This window comes from Patiria miniata, unplaced genomic scaffold, assembly GCF_015706575.1.
Source record: "Patiria miniata isolate m_02_andy unplaced genomic scaffold, ASM1570657v1 HiC_scaffold_12, whole genome shotgun sequence".
Classification (NCBI taxonomy): Eukaryota; Metazoa; Echinodermata; class Asteroidea; order Valvatida; family Asterinidae; genus Patiria; species Patiria miniata.
Genome location: NW_024037050.1, coordinates 1,122,535 through 1,140,107, shown reverse-complemented (window position 1 = coordinate 1,140,107; position 17,573 = coordinate 1,122,535). Strand labels below are relative to the sequence as shown.

Sequence of the window (17,573 nt, the reverse complement as noted above, 5' to 3'; positions counted from 1 at the left end):
CTTGTTGGTGCCCTGTGGCTACTACTACGTTCCACTGGCTGGTTACCTAGTTACCGAGCCCCCGTTGTACCCAGATACATTGCCTGCGGGACTGAAAAAACAAGGCTAGCCCCATCGTTGATTGTGAAGCAACTGGAGGGAAAAGTACTAGTGGTTGTACCGGTAGCAGTAGAAGCTAGTAGAAAAATGCGCAGGCAATCGGAGCCGGCTCCTAAAACACTAACTGAGCTCATGAGTCAGGCAATGCTAGGAAGAGCCTCGGGCTAGAACGTTTGGACGTGTCTCGTTGCCTACTCCAGCTGTCTAGGACGATCACTCACCCACTCTTTAAAACCAAAAAAAAATGAGCATAAATGTGGGTTTGGCTGAATCTCCACAGTTATGTTAGGAGGCAGCAACTGTGGTTTGAAGACAGAACTATCAGCATCATTCAAGGGGACATGGTGTCATTTCATATGATTTCATTTGGGTAAACAAGTTTTGTTTTTTAAAAATCCACCAGAAGTAAGATTTTTTTCAGTAGGGCAAAAAAAAAAGCAAGACAGTTGTTTTTGTTCTAACTCCCCCCCCCAAAAAAAAATCTTGCCAAAGATGTGACAAAAGACATGCGAATCATGAATACATAATGTATACCATGCATACGTGTATGCAATTATGCATTGTAAAGCATATATGTGTACGGAACATTAAAACATGAGGGATAAAAAGAGCTTGATCTCTGCACATACTACATAAATCAGGGGCCTTTCTTTGTTCCGTCGGAGCACAGGGAAGCATTTGTGCATTTTTCACACTTCATGCATGGTGAACTCCTCACAATGGCAATTACAACGCAGAGCCCAGGCCCCACGACTCGCAATTGGCATCATGCTTTCTTGAGCACTAGTCAAGCGAGGGGTTGCCAGTTGGGGGTCACAGAGAGGTCAACCGGAAGAATCCTAGGGGAGTCGAACATCCCGTGTACACAGCGTGCGGTGACAATGATGGCTCGCTTCTACAGCCTATCTATCGCCAGCGTATATGCCGAGACAAGCGGGAGTGGTGATGCGCTAGGGTGCAATAGAGAGAAGGGGGGGGGTGATGAGAACAAAAATCATACGCCTGACGTGATGATGAGACAGCCGCTAGATTAACACTGGTCACAGGAAAAATGACGGCATCTCAGAGCATTGTGGGCATGACTGAACCCGCACAAAAACTGACAAGACAAAGATATCAGCAAATGCACCGTTGCCCTTCACGATTTCTTTTCGAAATGACTAAAGCCAAGACCTTGAATTCTATCAAAATTATTAACATGAGAATGAAGCGACGGGCAAACTGAAGGGTGTTCAACAACAACGAAAAACGTCCTGACAATACGGCGACGCGGACTGAGAGCTTGGCTGTTGCAAAGCTTACGGGCATGATTTTTGTTTGGAAATAGCTGTGTGCTTACCCTAATTACACGCGCCGTTCTGCACACTCTCAACCGGCAAAATAATGCCAAGTTTATTCTAGCATTTCAATGAATAAATTGGTACCGCGGTCATGTGTGCATTGGAATCACAAAGGGGCTAGAAACGTCCGCGTTTGGCACAACAAAAACAAAATGGAATGTCAACACAATCCTGATCAGTCCACCTAACACTGGGACACCCACAAACATATCACAGTAACTCATAAGGTGTTCTAAAAAAACATAAATACAAAAAAACAAGAGACCAAGTTTGTTTTGGATTTTTTAAAAAGAGAGAACATGTGATCAGCAATGCATGAGTTTGTGATAATTTGGATTCACTATTCATATAGTACTGTGATGTATGTCATCAAAACAATAGACAGCATACATTTCTCTTGCCATCTTATTTGAGGTTTATCACTTCTATCCCTTGTTATGTACACGTATAACATACATGCACACTCAATTCAGTTTACATTCCCGCAACAACTTTTGCCAACCTGAATTTACTACATGCATGATTTCCTCTTCGCACAGACTTCCCAAATGTACTAGAATTAGAGTGAAGTTGTACATCAGCATCACGTCACTAGAGCGGTTTTGTATTGAACCAGATATGTGTACGCATACGTTTATCTTTCCGTAACCATTATTGACCGTTCCATTGTATTTTGTACGCGCTTGCCTTAGTTATAATCGGAACTGTTACGGTAGCAATAAAAACAGTATTCCAAAATGGCAGTCTTTGATGAAAGCCTTGTATCTGCGGCTAATCCTGCTTTGAAACATGGACATGTGGCACATACATGTATCTACAAATCCAGACACGATATCACTTCTCACAGAGGCACCCATTGCGCGAAAGCATTGTGCTGGCTGTTGTTCAGACAATCCATCACGGGGCAGTAAAATTAGAGCACACAATGGTTTCTCCATTGAAGGGGGCCTCGTGAGTGTGCACAGTGATCGAGTGCCCGGATTCATCTGTTTGTTCAGCCATTCATTCTCCTTCATGATTATAAAATAACTTATCACAAAAGAGGGTGAAAATTGACAGTTTACTATGCGTCTCACACTGACGCATAGCGTGGGATCTATCTGTGCTGCCTACTGGGACATACATAACTGATCACAGGACCCACCAACCTACGGTATGAGCTGAGCTAGCTATAGCCGTGCGAAACCTCTCTAACAATTTGCTGTTTGTGTAGGTATGGCTGCATCCAAAATGGGTCTCCAGAGATACCGGTACGACTACGTCTATCATGAGCATTTCCACACAAAGTTGTCAATAGAAGTCTATAATCTGGACAATAGCTCTAGGCAAGAGATTTGGTCTTTCGTACTAATGGTAACCAAAATGACAGAGATTTTTGGAACCACTTCACACCAGCAAGAATTCACCACGGCTTCTACATGAATCCCGCACTCTTACACGGGTAAAATCCAAGGTTCTGGTCCGGACCAGGGTTGAGAGGTTCTACCTGGGTAGAAAATCCAACATCTACATATGTACACACACGTTTGTTCATGGTGTAAATCGAGAATTTTCTGTTGTTCCTCTTCCCTTTCTTTGTTTATACTCATTGGTTTTGTACACGTTTTCCAACTGAGGAGTCCTCGATTTGGTTTATGTCCTCGATTCATCGACGATGTTGCAGGCGTGTGTCCTCAATTCGCACCATAAACAAACGCATACAGCAGACCCTTGTGTGTACACATCGATGGTGTAAGTGTCAACAGTTCGCCTTGCCTACCAGTGGTCGATGGGACACAGTGTTTCTGCTTACAGTGTACATTGATTTTAACTCTAGCAGGTGAGGTGAGAGTGCAGCGTTTGTTCCAAGCCGACGAATCGATGCAAAGGACCCATACCAGCCGGCAAACAATTTTAACCCTTCGGGTGTCTGGACAGTCACAGACAGTCAAAAAATCAATCCTCTTCCCCTGCCATGCCTTTTACACAGGCTAGTCACCAACAGTCAGAGCATATCTCAAGCAAGCACTGTGACTAATCAAAATTCAGTCAACAGACAAAAACAGGCGATGGTACATGTATGTACAGCTGGCTTATCAATCACAAAGCATAGCTGTGTCAAGTTACATAAACAGTCACAGCCAGTCAATCCTGCTTTATGTTGACTAGGAGCTCTCAACTGTTGAAAACAGTTTTTGTTTGATTTTGATTTTGACTGAGAGGACAACTTTGCACAGAATTTGTGTTTGCATAGGAGGGTTAAGCAATGTTCCTACTTTAGCAAACATAATACAGCATAAATCGACTTGAAGTCTTAATTCAACTTTCGAACAATCAAAATGCACAAGGTGGATTTCCATTTTATCTACATGATATGGACTACTGTGCACGAACAGTACAGGGTGTCCCCAAAAAAGTTGTGCAAGCATCCCTTAATTTCTCAAAACTACTCTAAAACATGAGTATTTCATCTTGATGGATCATATTAATATGTACTCTTGTGTATATTCAGTAAAAATGCCATGGAAATCCGTTCGTGCAAACCAGAGATCTAGAACAAGGCTATGGGGTTTTCACCCATTCCAATGGGATGGGATTTACACAGTTAACTTAATGTACATCAGAATGAAAAGGCCCATGACAATCTGATGCACTGATATTACTAACTGTGTAAATCCCAATTATGGAATGGGTGAAAAACCCATAGCCTTTTTTATAATCTGTTATGAGATCTCTGGTTTGCATGAACAGATTTCCATGGCATTTTCACTGAATATACACATAAGTATAATTTATAGGCTCCATCAAGATAAAATTCTTACGTTACATGTAAGTAGTTTTTGAGAAATTAAAGGATATCTGCTTGCCCAATTTTGTTTGGACACCCTGTAGATGACGCCTTTAAGAGCCATGGTGGAGGCGTGGTTACCTCGTTTTTCATGAACAGTGTATTTGTGACCATTTTCGACAACCCCACTGGGAGGGACACAATGCGTGCGCGTACTGGTTTGCAGGCGTATGAGACAAAATATGCGCAACTTCTGAATCGGCACAAACCCGAGTGTCAGGCGCCATCAGCAATGCGCTCAATTGTCTCTCCCAGTGGTCCCCCCAACTCTCCCCTTTTTTCATACCATCGAAGTCCATAGGAATATATGTGGCTTACGAAATCCTCAAATTTCCTATTTTCTGGAAAATCTACCATACAGTGACCTTCAAAATCCAATTCCATCAGACATCAGTGACCTCGTATGTATGGTATGAAAGTCTACAGGCAAGCCTGTTAATGCACGTACCGGTAGGCTTATACCTGCCACACAAATGAATGTCAAGAACACGCTTGTTGTTACCGCTGAAAAAGAGAATGCACGTTTTGTTCCATGAGGACCCAAACGAGCCATTAACAAAGAAACAGGACCTTGAATTGCACAGGCACTGCAGTTTAGCCGACAATCGGTGATCCATTACCAGCCGAAGAAAATTGATATGGCAACCCTGAGTGGACTGGTGCCTGCACTCTGTAAATGAGGGCATGCAGTTTGCGGAGCTGAACAGGATACGGTCTGATCCACTTGACTGGGCACCAGTCTACAAGGCCACGGGATCACCTGTACTTTCATTGAGGTTTATGTATAGATTTGGTAGACCTTTTTTCTTTTCTTTTTTTAAAGATTGTCTGGGTAAAAAAACTGATGAAAACGTTCTCTGTTTTCAGTTAGGCAAAGACAATCACATGAAACGTGATCCAAACCTGTGACCTCCAGATTATTAAACACAAAAATTGACTCCGTGCATGAACAGAAGGTGGCATTTTTTTACCACTTTCGAGAGCTCCAGCGGCAGGAACGCATTGCATGCTCGTAATGTAATGGTTCACATGCATACAGCACAGAATATTCATGTTATTTCGTTCTGGTAATGAAACCAAGGATTCCTCTAAAAGTGCCCTAGGCACTGTGGCTCGCAAGCCTGAAGAAACCTTTAGAGAGGAGACAATGATAAGAAATGACAGTTGTAGAGATGGGAGGAAAGCCCCAGATGAATATTCTGGGGGGAACCCACGGAATCGGGCAGGGACTGAAAACCCAATCCACAATGTGGGCCGGGCAGGATTCGAACCCGGGCCATAGCGAAGGAAGGCGAGGAAAGTTACACTGCGCCAACCTGACTCTCCTGAGTATGCACGATTAAGTTAATTTTGAGCATGCGCAAACCAGTTACATCTTCGCGTGAGCATCTGGCGCCAATGGTGATGTTTTCAAATGTTCATTCCAGTGGTCTCACCCAACCCTGCTCCTAATTTTTCAAATTTAGTTATTCCACATTTTCTTTGCAATTGATTACACACCTGTGAAGAGGTACAAGCCTGCTAGACTGATTCTCTGACCTTACAATTCCCCAGAGTCTATACATGTAAATTGTTCCGTTTCATCTTAAGTTGGTCAGGGAACCAGACTATAAGAACATGGTTGATTTTCTTGGATTTTCCAGCAACTCCGAACCGAAAACGTGAAGCAAGTCAGTTTAACAATATTTGCTACAAAATACTAATCCTCCGAATCCATTTATTTATGAAAAATGCAGCAAAAGCAAATGTTGTACATTCCCTTTAAAATAACATCACAGTCGTGCATGTACGTAAGTGGGTATTTTTCTTTTTTTACCGAATATTCGCACCCGTAAAAAGCTATTCAAATATTGGGTTGATGATCAAATATTTGAATATGCAGTTCATTTGGGACAGCCCTACTCTTGATTGACTTGTGATGACTTGTCATCCTTCACAAGTAGGCCTATTACTCCAATATTTTTTGTGCCGTTCAGGGCTAGATAATTGAAGTGAAGTTAGTAGAAAAATTAAATCAAACGTCTAATAGCCAAGTAATCCGGATGCAGCCTTACAGACAACCACTAGTCTGAATGAGGTTCCTCAATTTCCATGCACCAATGCCGTTTTCCTTTTTATGTTTTTCCTTCCACATGTAACAAACATCCACAGATTCCCTAGGGAATACACAGTTGATGGGAAACACGTACACGACAGCACCTCACAACACATACCCAACGGTTTTACCCAAACCGCAAAGGTCGTTTCCATAATCAATCTAAGACCCAATATATCCAGAGCTGGGGTTAAGTTCAACTGGAGGTCAGCTGGAGTGCGTCTTTTGTGGAAGTTGTACATGTACATCATCGTGTCCCCTAAATATACATCTTGAAAATACAAAACATGTACATAAAATCTGAACCGCACAATCTATGCATAGGCGGCAATGAGTAACCACATCTCTCATGCTCACATAAATGCAAGCCCACAACAATAGGGGCACTTAGGCTATTATTTGAGAATGATCCGCAGGAAGTCGGCACCGTTATGTCTGATGCACCAGGCAGGGGAAATTTCAAGTATTAAACTGAAAATAAGGATACAAAACTGCACAGATGAAAAATACCCCATGTTGTGTACATGCAAGAATGTGTATACACGTATATCATATGAGCATACATGTACATGTACATGTACATGTACATGTACATGTACATGTACATGTACATAAGTGTACATGTGTGTGAAAATCTTGCTTATTGTTCCACACATGTGTACATCTGTATTTCTCGTCATTTTTAAATATATTTTGGCTGCCATTGGTGAAATCATTTGGGGTTTTTTGGTGTTTTTTTTTTCTTCTCAAAAACAGATCACATGTTCTGTACATACATGTATACACAATTACATGTATGTAAAACCACAATGACCTAATTGGGAATATAATTTTGTTTACCTGTTTTTAGTAACTTTAAAATCACTGCCCTTGGCAGAAAGCCACGGGATTTTTTGCTAAGGGGGTTAATTATTCAAACAGAAATTATCCGAAAAGAACACTAACCCAATTACCATAAGAATAAATTGATCTAAAGTTTGTGTAACAGGGTCGTACATACTGTAATTAAAGATGAAGAATGTAGAAAAGTGATGAGGTGCATGTTGGAAAAATGTTTTTTATTTTTTTGTTGAAAGTTCTGCCACATCTCAAATGATTTATTATTAGTAAAAATATACATATAATGGGTGTTTCTGTAAATTTAAGGTCCAAAGTCTGACATTTTCCTGTCCCTGTTACATGTTCATGTACAGGTCTCTGAACTCAGAAATTTGCAATTCAAATATCATTTAAAAGACGTTAACACTATTTCCATTTGTTGGGTTGGTACGTTGTTTGTTTTACATAATTGCACTTTATCAAATCATTGATGTCATTGTAACAGGAACGGGGAAAAAGTGGATCCCGCTATTATAGTATGACAAATGTACACATGAATCTAAATGCATAACATTTCCCTGGGGTTCTCTTGCAAACAATTTTTTTTTAATGATTTCAATCATGCATGAAAAAACGTTCATAATGTAGATGAGCTATGGATACAAGTCATGACTAAGCCTGTTTGAAAGGGGACAAAACCAACCGACAAGATTTTCTTGTAATTTTTTCCTAATGAAAGACAATGGAGTCTATCTCCATAACTTCAAAAACCCTGTTAGACTAATCGTCCCCAAATTATTCATTAACTCTATGAAATACACACAGCACTTGAAGGAGCGGTCAAGATAGCGCGAGCCAAGAAGCCTGCATTTATTACCCGATCTGACAGCTCGAATCGGGTAAGCCGGTCGGAAACATTCTCATTTATAACCGGGTGCTTCATTAATTACGCCAACAGCAAACAGTGCCATACTGTGCCGTCGAAAAAGAAAAAGGGCTGGAGATGGCATCGAAGCACACTTTTTAATGTTCACTGAATTCTGTTCCAGAAATTTAGTCAAACAATTCTTAAATTTTAGGAAAATCTTTGGGAACCCTTATGAATCCTAAAGAATTTGCATCTACTTTTGCTATGCATACATTGTATTATACATGTAGGCTGGTAAACATGTATGACACGTTGGTGTTTTAAGGTGACTTTAACTGATAAGTGTGCGTCTAGCTGAAGTCATAGGGCAATTATTTTCTAAGTGAAGGCATAAATTCAACTGTATTCCAGGTCAGCATTGAATAGAATCGGTTCCAAAGTTGCAGTCAGAATTGTGATTCCACCTTTCTTTCAGGAATCGATTCCTAGTAGTGAATTCCCCAAGAATAGATTTGCAGACACTGTTATCCAAATGAGAATGTGTGTCTGGTTCCTAAAGCTTGCCGCACACCTTTCCAATAGGCCTATTACTCATTCACCAGATCACCAGATAACTGGTAATTTTTTTTCTCACTGTTGCGAAAGACCGCAACGCTACCTGCATACATGCCTGATTCCATTCTATAATCGGTCACATGATGGTCAGTCACATGATGACCAGTCGCATGGTGACAAAATGGCAGCCGCCAATTTAGAATCATGTGACTTTCTTCATGAATCTGATTGGTTAACATACATGTAATATTGCATCCGGTGAAATCATAGTGCTGCCTGCACACCTTTCTGCTGAAATCGGATGCGAAAAAATCAAATACATATGGTTGTTTTTTTTATCCGGGTCACCCGGTGTGCTGTCAGATCGGTGCGATTTGTTCGCGCACACCTTTCCGATCTGTACGTCCGATGGCCCGATGATTTGTTGAACCAGTAAAACGGAAAGGTGTGCAGCTGGCTTCAAATATTGATCTTCTCGTGTTTCTAAAAGATGAGATACATTGTACATGAAGAGGTTTGAGCATCTTAAAATTCCCTCCCCTTTAGTACCACATACTTAACGTATCAAAAACTCTACATCTTCCATTGCCAAAATAAAGCACACATTTTGGGAATACACATTTTGCCAATACCCTACAGTATGTAAGTTTAAGAAAATCAATGTTTGAAACCCCACAACTAACCTACCGGTACTACAGTATTGTGTACACTTGTATACAATTGTAGCGCAATCATTTCATTATAATGTAACAGTAGCCACAGTGTACATACATGTACAATGTACATGTACATGTACATGTACGTGTATACAGTACTGCTATAGTATGTATGTGTGTAGACCATACATACACATTCTTATTCCTCCATGGCTATATGGATACATGTGGATCAAATAAATTTGGGGTCCATTTTTTTCACTGTCCCCGTTACATCTGACATCTATGATTCTATACTGGTGCACTCCTTATAATAATGCAGTAATCCTCCAAGAGTGAATAGCGAACTATAATTGTACCAAGCCAACAAATAAAAAAAATAATAATTTGAAGTCATTCATACTTGAATGGCAAATTACAAAGTACAATGTACCAAGGTAACAGGGAAAAAAGTCACACCTTGGACCCCAAATTTATAGAATGACCCAGCTTTAAATGTAGTATGGATGCGTACATGTATGTAATCTCATGTACAGTATGCATGCACATCTATGCAGTACACACATTATCTGCATGTACGTAAATCAGGGTATTTGGTTCATTCTTCATGCGCAAGAAGAAGCAAGCAAGCCAAAGACCAGCAATGTCGTAGTCAGGGGCCCAGCCCCTTGCAGACAATGTGTAATGCAGAGTGCAATGCCCCCTGGGATCACGGCCTTAATCCGCCAACCCACTGTAATTACTTCCTGCCAGGCCCGCTCCAGCCTGGGGGTCATGGGTCAACCGCAGAGGAATTCCACACCGCTCTGAGAGACTGAGAACGGGAGGAGAATCATCGCCTCCAACCCACAATATCAAATTGCCAATTTTTTTTTTCTCTCCGGCAGGCAAACACATAAAAAATTGCATTGTGCAAGAACTACTGGTACACATAGGAGAACATGCCTCATTTAGTTTTACATGCACATATGTACATGTATATGGACATGAATAAAATCTATGAAAATCTCTGAAACTAGTCAAGCAACTTTTGTCCATTTTTACCATATTAAAGGGCACAACACACATTGAGAATCGAATATACATGTACCTGTGCACATAAGAAGCATGCGTGCGCATAAATTTATCGTATGTGTACACATTATGTACTGCAAATTGAAAGAGTTTGAATTTGCTCAATAATAAAACAAGTTTTCTTGACTTTTCGACCTAGATAATATCTGAAAACTAAAACAACAAATATGAATGCTGAAAGCGTGTCTGCAGCTTTCCGCTTGCAGCTCTTGGCTAGCTGATACGGCAGAATGAAGCCGTCTAACTTATTTAAAACATGACTTCCGAGATGCTTTTTCAATTTTGCTTGGTCATATTATTTTCTTTTTAAATGAACATGTGGTGAATGATGCTCTCAGTTGAGGGTAAAAAAAAAAAGGCTAGTGCCGTTGTCATATGAAAATCGGACTCGTATGAAAATCGGACTCTTTTTCCCTTTTATTGGTTAAACCCTCTCATGTGACCGGCCCCTCTCCTAATTATCTATGCATGAGCATGCGCAATACCACCAATGAGTCCGTATTTCATAAAACCTAAATTCACCGTATCCAACAGGGACTGAAATCAGTCAAATCGGCCAAAGCGAGTATGCCGTTAACATAATTGACTGCATACATGCTTTTCACTAATGGTGCTCGAGAAGATGCAGCCCTTAACCTTAACCCTACACGGAGCATCCGTGACGTGAGAGTGTATTCTGGGAACTACAGGTAGGGACATAAGAGTGTGCACAAACCTGCAAGATTTCACTGGAACACAGTGCTTCCAGGCACCATGTATAGGATCTACAACATGTGTAATGCCCTATGATTTGGGGAGTCAGGTTGGCGTAGCGGTACTTTCCTTGCCTTCCACCGCTGTGATCCGGGTTCGAATCCCGGCCGGGCCAATATGTGGATTGGGTTTTCAGTCCCTGCCTGATTCCGTGGGTTTTCCCCAGAATATTCTTCTGGGCTTTCCCTCCCACCTGTAAAACTGTAATGTCTTCTCATTCACTTCTCTCTACAGGTTTCTTCAGGCTTTCAAGCTTACAGAGTCTATTTGGGGAATCCTTGGTTTCAGTACCAGAAGTAATAAATAAATAAAAATATTTTGTGTCCTGACTAGGCTCATCCAGTCAATGGCAATGAATGAGTTCTATGAAATCAAAGAAAGCATCCTACCTTACAATGTATTGAAAATATTACGAATTGATGACTACAATCAAATGAAAGAAGAAAAAAAACTTGACCTCAACTTCCATTAATTAATTGATCACGCAGCAGACAACAATTCCAAGGTAAATTCTAACAGTAACAGGGAGTATGTGACTAGACTAGTCAGTGTTGTGTACCAAGATGTTCACATGAAAAGTGAAAGTGAACTGGCGTGGCTTGCATGCTCTATTGTAGGGCCAACTTATTCCCATGCTGTGCTCCATCAAAACAAAAATTAAAACTGCATGAGATTTGAAGATTTTGCTGGACAAAATTCCTAAAAGAAACTTCTTATTTCATGTGCTTAACACTAACCAGGTACTGAATTCATTAAGGTGAGCAGAACAACTTGTTGGATTGTGAAAAGATTTTTTTTTAGCTGTTGGAATGGTATCACTAGGCTATATACACTTCAATAGCTGTTAGAAATTGCTAGATTCAGCAGAGTCACTTGAAGAAAAAAAAATGGGGTGAGTGATTTCAGGAAATTATAGAGCCTGGCATTTCTGTATGTTATTTGGGACGCGAGGACAAGATCTTTAGCTGTTGGAGTTGGACAATGTTAGGTTCAGCAGACTTCAAGGCCAATAACATTTCACTTGAATTTCAGAGCAAAGCAAATGAGGCATACTTTACATACATGTACACACAGAATCATTCACTTAATTCAAACACAAACCAGCAACATCCACGCCAATAAAAATCTGGGGACAAAATTGAAAAGGGCTCATGCTTGTTTAATTATGCATACATTGTCCATTATGGCTTCGTTGTCGCCTGCAGGGATCAATGGATAGGACGTTACTAACATATGGGGATTACCATTGCAATTGTTTTAGTACCTTCACCCCATTTAATTAAAGGGGTTGTACATCATTGGCTTTTGCTGTAATTTTCAGAAATGAACTATTTGTGGGGTTAGTATAAAAGATCAAATATTGTTACACTGACATGTTTGAAGTTTTGTGTTCGAAAATGCTGAAAAAAACATGAAAAACAAAAATGTTCAAGCAGTCTGGTTCCCTGACTCCACTTAAGATGAAATGGATAAAAAAAATGCCGGAAAAGTGTAAGGTAAGGGAAGCAGTCTGGCCTGCACCCGTTCATGAACATGGAACCAGTAGCAAACAAAATTTGGACTGAAAAAAAAAATGGTAAATTTGGAGCAGTATTTGAAAACTAGTTAGGTTTTTCCAACGGTGGTCGGCCGACCACCATTGGAAATGTAGACAAAAGTACCATTTTTCCTGAAAATGACTTCCTACTTCATACCAGGTTCCCTAATTTTACATGATGCTTTAGACTGTCATTTACCAACATCCTAGTAAGGTATTTCGTAACAACTTGGTAGTTTTATTTTTCGATGTTTGCAAATGTTGTATTTTCCCTTTAAGCATTACAGACCGCTATGAGCATGCCAGACGCAGACAGTGCGAGAATGGTAATGGGTATTTTAAATCAAGAAAGGTAAAGGGCCAGACATTTTGACAATTAGCAGTATATTTCTCAAAGGCAAAATGAGAAATATTATTTTAGTTAATAATATTTTGGTTTGGATAATAGTTTTAGTTTTGATGGCCCTGCGAAGTGCCGCACTTGCTTGGGAGATTTGTTTGTCAATTTGTTTTTAGGAAAAGATCAGCTACTGAATACATGTTCTGTTTGAAATACACGGTCCCTAAAATATACATAAATGAAAAAAATTAATAATAAATACCAAATTCAGGCTCTGTGCTATTTGAAAAGCTTTGGAAAACAATCCGATTTTATTCGGAACACGGCGTAAATAGCAACCAATGCAATCCTAGGTTGTTGCTTCTCATCGTATCTATAGTTTTATCTTTACTGTTACTGTACATGTATGTCATGGCTCCCACTAACGTTAGTAATGGGGCAGATATATCAACTACACATGTACATCTTGTCAAACATGACTGTATTATTTTATTCACTAATCAGTGATATCAACTCATGATCATCTCATTGCAATAAACCAAACAAGAGACAATAAGCACTTGTCATCATTTAATTTAGCCATCTACAGATGGGTGCAACTGCAATATTTGTCTTTTCTTCAGATTTTTAATTTTTAGCCAACTGACCGACCCTACTTCAGATGCAAAAAATACATATTTGTAGCAATAAAAAGGTGTGCCCTAAAGAACATACAGGTGATTTTTTTTTTTGAGGTAGTGGAATGGTTGATATTTAACAGATCCTTAAGAAGGAATTTGAGCCAATGTTCTTCACAGAGTCTCTCAAATCATGCATGTAAAGTCGCTTTCTACAAAAGTGTGGCAATCGACAGACAATAAAACCTACAACTTATGATTCAAATAACATCAGGGACACTTTGCATCATCTCCTCATGAAGAGACCGCTCACATTTTATTTTCCTCGAATATTTGAATCGAAAACAAAAATACTATTCACTATTAGGTGGATGATCGGATATTTGCATATGCTGTTCATTTAATATTAGGCACCGCCTTACAAGTCCTCATAAGTGAAAATGCAATGGCTAGTTCCAATACTGCCTCAATGGCTCCCTAAAGATACAGAGTCAGAGAACAGCGATTATGTTGTAGTCCTGATGACCTCTGATGCATTGCAACTAACACAACTTCACTAGCTTGGAGGATTAGGACAGGTCTCAAGACTTACATGGAGAGGGGGAAAGTCACCCGCCATTTTCAGCATGTACCAACGTAGACAGATGTACGTGTGTATTCCTGTTCTTTAACTGCTTATGGAGACTATAATTTCCATGGTCTAGAATGGTCACAGTTCAAGGTTTCCAAAAGCAGCACTAGGTACAGTACAAGGCACAGGACATGGCATAACGTGTCAAATGCATAGGGCGTAAGCCATAACAGAAACATTTCACATTTTATAAGAAAGCTCACTTCTTGGAGTGAAAGTCAAAACTTCTATCACGTTTGACACCCTCATAAAGGTTTTTTTTAAAACACCCAAGAATGCCATACCGGTACATCCTCAGCTTCGCTTCAAGTGCCGCCAGTCTCTCTGATGAAAATAAATGCTATGTCGCACATTTCACAACTTTTCACTCATTATGAAAAAGGCAATATATATGTACATGTACCTGCTATTGGGTTTGCGAATGCACTATTTTAATTACTAGATCTCAAGATCTAATCCAAGATTTTAAGATCTAATGCAAATTGCAATGACTGTACATTTGCTGATTACAAATGTGCGTACATGTATCAGCTGTACTTGTACGTATGTACAATGTACGTAATTCCCTTTTTCACATGTACTTTTTTGCACATCCCCCTAGCTACTCTAGATGTTTCTAACATTAGAAGTCAGGCGTCAAGAAATGGGTGATGTGAATACCATGACACTGTCTATTGCAGGTGAAGGCACAACTTAAGAATTGTTAGGCCACTCCAAATCTATTGTGGGGATTATCGCCTTTGATAAGTCCCTGTTTGGAGCACCCCAAGCAATGCAAAGCTCAGTACAGTGCACTCGTGGCCAGTGTAACATCATTGGCAACTGGAAATGAGACTGCCTAGAGGAATCTTTTTGTCCTGCTGCTTCTGAATCCACGTAAATCCAGGCAGGAACATAAAAGCCATCAAGTTAATAGACAGGGAAAACTGTGTCACATAAAAAAGGCATGGGTGCCAGTATTTCTCTAGAATCTTGCAGCTAAAAATAGTAACCAGGTGGAAATTAAAGGCAGCAATCTTTTGACAAGCTTTTCCAGTGTACAAAGAGTCCCCACGTTTGTCCTTGTTTTTATACCAAGCATAAATACTTTGCGTTTAATGTTTACTTAGTATCACAAGATACAGTACAATCCAAACTGTCAAACTGCATGTAGATGTACATGTACACATAATACAATATTCTTTATGAGACCCCCTACAATAATTCTATTTGATTAGGTACTTGTACTTTGTAACCAAACTTGAAAGTAACATGCAATTGTATTATAAATATCCAAATTAATTCAATTTGAATATGGGACAAACTCCACTCAAAACCAGGTCATGCCTCGGGAAAAAAAGATACGGACCCTGTGAACGAGACAGCCATAGTGCACAAACAAGTTTACAGTCGCAGCAAAAACATGTGCTCTGCTTTGGACTTGGTCATGTGTGGTCACATGGCCAAGTAAGACTGTATTCACGTAGCATGCATGCTCTTATCTTTGGCCCCCGCGCATTCATGTACACAACAACATGACTTGAAAACACTGGGCCAAATCTGACGCACGTACTCCTCACAGTCACACACTCAGCACAATACACCCCCCTATGCCGAGGCATGCCGTCTGCATGCAAGATGCCCTGGACAGTAGCCGTGGTACGTACTACTGTGCACAATCACGCTCTCGTTTACCTTCAGCTGTAGGTCACGGTTGTAGTTTTCCTGAATAACTGAGTGTATCTGGGCATTCCCCATGTCTCTCTACTCCATCCGACCCCGGCGGACTCTCCACAACTGCCTGACGGTCCTGGCGCTGTCTCCCCGACAATTAGCCCCATCCAAAATCCACAAGAAAGGGAGTGATCAGCCCCTCATTGTGTCCGGGGATAAACCCATGGCGGTCCCAGTGTTGTGAGAAACGTGCTGGTTATCTTTACACTTCAGTCATATAATGCATGCATGCGACGAGACATACCCCTTGCACTCACTCACTACATACACACTTCCAGACTTGGCAAGCCGGAGCCGCCAGACCTGATGTCTATGTCATGGTCTTGTAGTAATATCCCACAGTCAATGCGCCACAGCGCACCACTAGTGTCTTCAAATACCACATTCAGTGCACACAAAGAACGGGGCTGACCCCTCATGTAAATGCAGCTGACCTTTAAGGGCAAGGCCAGCGCACAGAAATACTAGGGCCTCAGATTGCTCGGGTGATTCCACGTGGTGGGAACAGGGGTGGCAACAAGCAGGTGTGGGAGGGAACAGGAGGGGGAGACTTAATTGCCACTGGCTTATTCAACTTGGTTCAGTTTTGTGCAGGCACTCGCATAGTACTTGACATGACATTTTTTTGTATACAAACTTGCATGCAGTACACCAAAAGAACAAAAACAGACGGTTAAAAAGTTATCACGATTTAAGTGCAATAAAAAAATTCTAGTGGATGATGAAGTGAATAAATACGGAAAGTAAACAATGTTAAAATGACTCCATTCAGATACTATGAACACGTTTTTATTTCAAATGAATACTTTAAAATTGTTCATCAGCAAACCGAAAACAAAACTGAGTACCAAGCTATTCTAAAATCGATTTTTTTTTTTAAGGGTTTGGTGGGAATAATTTTCCAAGAAAGAAGGCATTGAATATTTCAACTTCACTGCATTCTTTTGATGTGAAGGTGGAAAAAAGTTTCCAACTTCAAATGCTTTCTCCCAATCAGTTCATACCAAGGAAAGTCTAACAAAAAGGATTGACTGGTACAATATCTGCCCTTTCAAATTTTTTCACCGATTAAAATACCAAACAACCCAAATTATAAATGGGACTCATTCTTTGCTTCTAGCCAAAGGTAGATTTGTTTGTTGCAATACTCATATTCGTACTCAAACTGGAGTACATTTATTTCATATTCTTACTCCTATTCACGAGAAAGTACTCGTACTCCTACTCGTAATAATACTTGCAAGGAAGTACCTTCATACTCGTAGTCGTAAAGTACTATACTCGTACTCGTATGCATAATGTCCAATATGCACAGTCAAATATGAGGGTACATGTACTTTTAAGTCGACCAGACAAATATGTTACAATTATTCGTCATAATGGGTAATTAAAAAGTATTGCTGGTACAGACCCCGGTATGTATACCACTTCAATATGAAGAATTTTATGAACAGGACGGGAAAAAAAGTAGAAATTGGCTGTTTCACGACAAAACACTGAAAAGAAGCAAATACTTTGACATCGCGTACAAAGGCAAGAGTCATATATCGCCACCATTCCGTTTTCTGAAACACAATACAAAGTGCACGATGAATTAGGTCGAACTAGATTTTTAATGGCACCATAATAAATGTAATTGGGAAGGATGA

General features: G+C 40.2%; 1 protein-coding gene across 1 annotated transcript in view; it reads right to left on the bottom strand.

Moving 5' to 3' along the window:
• Window positions 1-16,401, bottom strand: part of LOC119744644 (genetic suppressor element 1-like) — a 90,498-nt gene extending 74,097 nt beyond the window's left edge. The window contains exon 1 of the mRNA XM_038220696.1: window positions 15,886-16,401. Within this exon, the coding sequence (XP_038076624.1) occupies window positions 15,886-15,948 (63 nt within the window). The 5' untranslated portion in view covers window positions 15,949-16,401. The remainder of the gene's footprint in view (window positions 1-15,885) is intronic.
• Window positions 16,402-17,573: the final 1,172 nt, after the last annotated feature.